The 5,810-nt window shown below is 46.0% G+C and overlaps 1 protein-coding gene across 2 annotated transcripts in view; it reads right to left on the bottom strand.

The window, feature by feature from the left end:
• Nucleotides 1–5,810, bottom strand: part of OLFM1 (olfactomedin 1) — a 48,404-nt gene that overhangs the window by 2,699 nt on the left and 39,895 nt on the right. For both annotated transcript variants that reach the window (XM_006028625.3, XM_006028624.3), the window contains exon 5: nucleotides 4,526–4,632. In XM_006028625.3, the coding sequence (XP_006028687.1) occupies nucleotides 4,526–4,632 (107 nt within the window). The remainder of the gene's footprint in view (nucleotides 1–4,525; nucleotides 4,633–5,810) is intronic.

Here is a 5,810-nt window from a genome sequence, read left to right as displayed (position 1 = left end):
AGCTCACAGCCAGGCTGCTGGTATACAATAGACACAGACATCAAAACCTCACTATTGTTAGGTTATTGCTTGATGGAGAAGATATTTTAAATTATTGCGTAAATGCCAGTGCACTAGGGACACCGTCTAGACTCTTTACAAAAGGCTTTAGTCATTTGCAACCAATGTTGAAGCAAATTACAAAGCAATATAGTTAGTGTGGAGAAGAGATATCTGTCCTGTTAATGACATTTTCCATGCATCTGCCTAACAATAACACAGCTGCTTGCTACATCAGGAATCATATGAGTGGGAAGAGAGAAAAGAAATTAAATAGCAGCGAGCATGCATTTTTAGGACACGGATTTGTATGCGTCCTTCCACAAATGTAACTTTGTATTGCCCGTCCTTTTGTGAGAAACCTGAGAAAGATCAAGCCAACAGTACCACTGTTTCCACAGTCATAATATGTCATCCATTAGGCAACAGATGCTGCACGCGGTGCGAAGGCACATATACTCTGTGTGGCTGCTTATTTTAGAGTAGCAAATTAACATGAGACGTCTACAAAATGCTTGCACAGCTCTTCAGACTTCCTGGAGCAGAGCCCAGCTGTGAACTAGTCTTTGATCATGGGTGGAGGATACATGCATAGCTGTGATCCTCAATACACCTCTCCTGGAAGACCTGGGTTAGACACCGGGAGGTCCCAGAACGAGCAAGATCTTGATCTCCTGGCTGGCAGGAGGAAGCCTCAGGAAAACAGGCATCGAGTTTCCTCTTCCCAGGTGGAAACTACTGAATTAGGGCTTCCATTCTTTGGATTAAAGAAAACCCTACATTCAACTGAATGTCCTTGGAAATTATAGTAAGTAAGCCTGAAACAAAATTGAAACCCGAGTTGTGTTATTGCTCTGCTGCTCCTATTTCATTACTGGTCATTAAAAAATAATATGCACCAAACTCCGTGGGCATTTTTTAACTGTAAAAGCAAAAGCAAAAACACTTGCTAATGCTAGCATTTGGAAATGGTTGGATCTGATGAGATTTCATCCTTTGGCAAATGAGAGATTGAGAGATTGATAGCATTGTCTCATGCCAGACACAGTGCAAGCTGACTTTAAGGAGGCTTCTCCAACACATCTCTCCCCCAGACTTAAATCCACCTGCCACTTCATTGGTGGGCTTCTCCCAATACTCCCAGTCATCCCCTATTGTGTTCAATGATCTTACACTGGACAGAAACAACTGACCATTTAGGGACCAGGGCAGAAGCAGCACACCAAAAACTCATTATACTTCATGGCATAACCCAGATATGACCTACAGTTCAGCCACCCCTTGTTATCAGATTCACACTGTGCCACACACCCCTTGAATTCTCATATTTATAGGCTTTAAATGAAATCAGTTGTAAACTATATACATAATTCTTGCATGTTTATAGGCTTTAAATGAAATCAGTTGTAAACTATATACATCATTTTTGTGCATGTATATGTGTGTGTGCACATGCATATGTGTGTGCATGCATTTGTGTGTGTGCGCGCACACATATATCATCTGCTGTATGGACCTCCAGTAATTTAGCATGGAGAAAAATATGAAGGCAATCGCTCACTATCAAGAAAACGTATTGGCAAGTCCGTATCAGTTCAAATGACTCACTACTGAATCAAAGTTAGGTTACTACAACAGAACAAAGGCCTCAAGATCTCACTATGGTTTAGTTACTGCTGGATGGTAAAGCTATTTTAGATCAGTTATGCATTTCTCAATTTATATTTATTGCTAGATATATTTAAATTTATCCATTTTGAGCTGCAGTCCACAGAAAAACCTTGTTGTCCCTCTGCTATGTATGCTGAAAAAATATCTGCTGGGGAAAATTACCTGTGACAGCTATTGAAGAAGCTATTTAAGACAAATAACTTAGAGAAGTTGCTAGGAGGAGCAGAAGGCCCTTAGGTGGGGATCAGGCAAGTGATGGGAAAGGTAAAGGGCCTGATTCTCCTTGCATGGTAATGAAAAATGGGAGGAACTCCCCTCCTGTCTGTGGGCTGGGTGAACATCTCAAATGATAGCCCACGCTGCGTCCACCTGGGAGTGAAAGGAGAAGTGACGTGGGCAGAAAGTGCTAATCCTGCTCCACAGTTATGGTGTCCAGGAGGTTAAACACGTGATACTCAACGCAACATCATCCCATCCACCTGCTGATTGCAGGCCCACAAGCCACTTCAAGTCGGCCTGGCAAGTCATAGGCTGCAAATTTGAAAAAAATCCCAGCACATTTTAGCATTAGCGGGACCCAGGCGGACCGCAAAATAAAACAAGCCTGTTCTGAGAGCCTAACAGACGTCAGCAGATGAATACAGAGCAGCGAGATACTGTCATCCCACGGCACACATCCTCCGATCAGATCAAGCGATTAAATCTGCGTCAGTTATACGGTACAAAAACATAGCGTCATGGACGCTCGTCCCCGGATCACCGTTTCCAGCTTTAAATACACCTTGCAGCTTCACCTTGATGTTTATGTCGTGGCAGGAGCCCACTAACCGACGAACGTCCTGTCCTATTTGGCAGTCTCTCTCATCACGCCCTAAGGTTGGTACCGTAACACGGGTGCCTGGGACCGAAATTAATTCCCGTCTATGAAAACTCTGGATTTTGTGGCTGATTCAAACTCTCTGGGGTACGGCAACTAAGGAGCTTGTGTGGGCAGCAGGAAAGGATGTGGAGTTGTTGGAGAGAGGGAGAGAGAGACCATCTGCGCATCTGCCTGTTGCCTGTGTGCAGAGCAAGGAAACGTCTCTGAAATGAGGCCAGCTTTGGCATCCTCTGGAAGGATCTTCAGCCCACGGTCAGCCGCAAAACCCAACCAAAACGCCAACCGGGCAATGAGTTGGCTCTCACTCCTTGTTTTCACTCTGCCTGTTCCCCCCACCTCTGTTTTTAATGGCTGCATTAAAAACAACGGATTTCCATTGAGCCAAGCTCTTTTTTGTTGTTTTGTACCGTTGTTTGCTTTGCCTCTTATAAAGCCCTCGGCAAAAGCCTTGAGATATTTTCCATTCCATCAGTCATGGGAAGCCTAGATTGATTTTCAACGAGTGACTGGCCTCCTACCTCCTTGGAATCAAAATTGAATGGTCTGAATAGAAAAGACCCAAACAAAACAGAAACCTCTCTTGATGCAGCCCATTAATTCTTCACAACATCGAAGCTGGAGGAAGGAAGGGGAAGAGAGAAGCAGGTTGGCCAAATGACATTATCGGCGGCACAGACAGCAAGATAAAAGAAATTAATAGGACTTGTCCAACATCTTCTTCCCTTGGTTAGTAACTGCGGGCCCGATTCTCTTCAGCTGGGGTCTCAATTCATCATTATACATCAATGCACAGGTCAACCATTTCCCCCCAAATGAAAAGCAAACCTAGACTGGAAGCATAAACCAGATATTGGATCCTCCCTTCCATCACTGGTGTGGAGGTCACGTACTTGCTTGCCACGTGTTAGAAAACGAGGGAGACTCGGATAAGGAGGGATTTTCCCCCACCCTTTTATTTAAAGGAATGTCAATTTTCACCCAAGCTCTACAGAGCTGGCTCTTGCCATTAACTAGCTAAACAGAAATTCGAAATCATCAAAACAACCAGCAAATGGATTTTAAATCAAAGCTCCCGCTGAGAAGTCCTAGAGTGCTTTTGTGCTTGTAATGCGCCTGCGAGTTTGCATTCAGGTATCCAGCCTGAAATAAAATTTATGGCCCCGCTGAGCCCTCTACGAAGGTGCTTTATAGGTTAATAAAGAAACTTACGGCTGCAGAGAATGAGTTTGATGGGTCTCGAGCCAGCTGCTAGTGCCCAAGCATCCTCATCACTAACAAGGCTGCGACAAGCGGCGCTAACCGGCATACTTGTTTGACATTCTCAGTAGAGAGGACCAGGATTGAATAAACCATGGAAAATAACCTCTCCCCTCCCCGCTTGGGAACCATGCCTCTCCATCGGAGGTGAAGCATCAGTGGTCAGGTGTCTGATCCGTCTCTACCAAAGACCGCACGGCAATGCTGGACAAACAGGACTCTGGGGTGTGCCAATCTGGACCATTTTCACATCCAATAACATTTGCAGGAAAAAAACCACAAAATGACTAAAGGAATAAATAAGCAAACCTTCCTTGCTGGAAGCAGAACAACCGCCTACAGAAATACAGAGACGCACAGCTTGCGGGAACGTTACCGTGCATGCCTTCTCTAATACCTGGGCTAAACCCCCTCTAGCACCTTGCTGGGGGACCAACCAAAGAGGAACCTGCCCCGATATGATCCAGACACACAGCCCAGCACATGCTAGGAGAGGACCTTGTGAGTGTAATCGGTGCGGTGCAGGTGCTGGCGTGGGCAGTAAAGCTCAGGGAGACATTATCTCTTTCCATCGTCTCCACTGGACATTGCCCTGGAGGCCTAGCCATGGATTCAAAGAGCAGCAGCAGACATAACAAGCATGGGGTGGGAAGCAGAGGGTGGAGATGACAGCCTTACCTTGTTTTCACCTTCTGGAGCTAGAGGGTCCGTCATCCATGAGCCGAACCTTGATCCCGAGGTTTTTATCGTGATTGGGTCACTTATTCCCGTCAGTTTTCCGCAAGCTGTAAAATAGTGCAATGTTGGTGAGCAAGGCATTGAAGGAGCAACTGGGGTCTCGCACGCGCTTGTATTTACTGCAGAAACCGTGTTGAGAAGGACCTAGGGGCTCTGAGGAGCGGCACCGGCAATGGCACTGAGACTCACTCATGTTGCTGTGGCATCACCTCTCTCCAGCTGATGGGCAGCTCCATTTTAATTGAATTAAAGGCAATTAGGCCAAAAACAACTGTCAGATGCCTCTGTGTGTTGTCATTCCTCTTAATAACAATTTTCCTTATCACGTTGCCCCCAAGAAAACAAGCTTTCCTGGAAACGGCCCTGCTGCAGAATAGCAAATGAGGAGTGGAGCTGGCCAGGGTCAAGCAGCCAGGTGGAGAAATTAGCTGAATAACTACTGCTCATTTTTGCTATAATAGAGCTGCCATAGCCGATGGGAGCAGAGAGGGAAGGCAGCTGCCTACTTCCAAATCAGGCCTTTTTCCAAGGGAGAGCAGGTAGAGATCTATGATCTGTATCTATATACATCATTCTCCCCCAGCAAAATATATACATCAGTACATGTCTTCTATCCTCTCTGGTGCTCACCATCGCCATATCTGAGGAGGCATAGCCCTGTGAGCTTGGGAATTAGCAGGTTTTTTATAGCTGGAGACTTGAAATACAGTGAGAAGACAGGCACGAGGTCCGGTGGGGGTTGCACTCCCATCGGCTCCCTTTGACTTCAGTAGTGGGGGCTCAGCACCCTAATCAGGACCTAAGTGACTTGCCCAAGGTCATACAAGGAGCCTGTGGGAAGCCAGGAACTGTCTCCATGCCTCTCAATTCCTTGCCTCGTGTTACAACAAGGTCATTTTCCTTGCTCGGACTTGCAAGCTTGCCAGCACAGGGATGTGGCCAATCTGAACATGCACCTGTTGGACCTACGGTCTGAGGGCCAGGTTTTAAAGGATGCCATAAGAGAGAGGTGTTTAACCACACACTTAGTCACCTTGGGGGGGATTTTCCAAAGAAAAAAAATCACTCAAACTCATTGAATCGGGTGGGAATTAGCATGTCACCATTTCTGAACATCTAGCGAGACATATACCTGCATCCTTAAATGCCTACATCACTCTCAAAAGCTCATCCCTAATGCCTGAGCACTCACCCGCTCGGCTTCCTGCTTCTGTTCCCTGTATCC

Source organism: Alligator sinensis, unplaced genomic scaffold, assembly GCF_000455745.1.
Source record: "Alligator sinensis unplaced genomic scaffold, ASM45574v1 scaffold611_1, whole genome shotgun sequence".
Taxonomy (NCBI): domain Eukaryota; kingdom Metazoa; phylum Chordata; order Crocodylia; family Alligatoridae; genus Alligator; species Alligator sinensis.
Note: the sequence above shows the minus strand (reverse complement) of the source record. Positions and strands in the feature narration are given on the sequence as shown.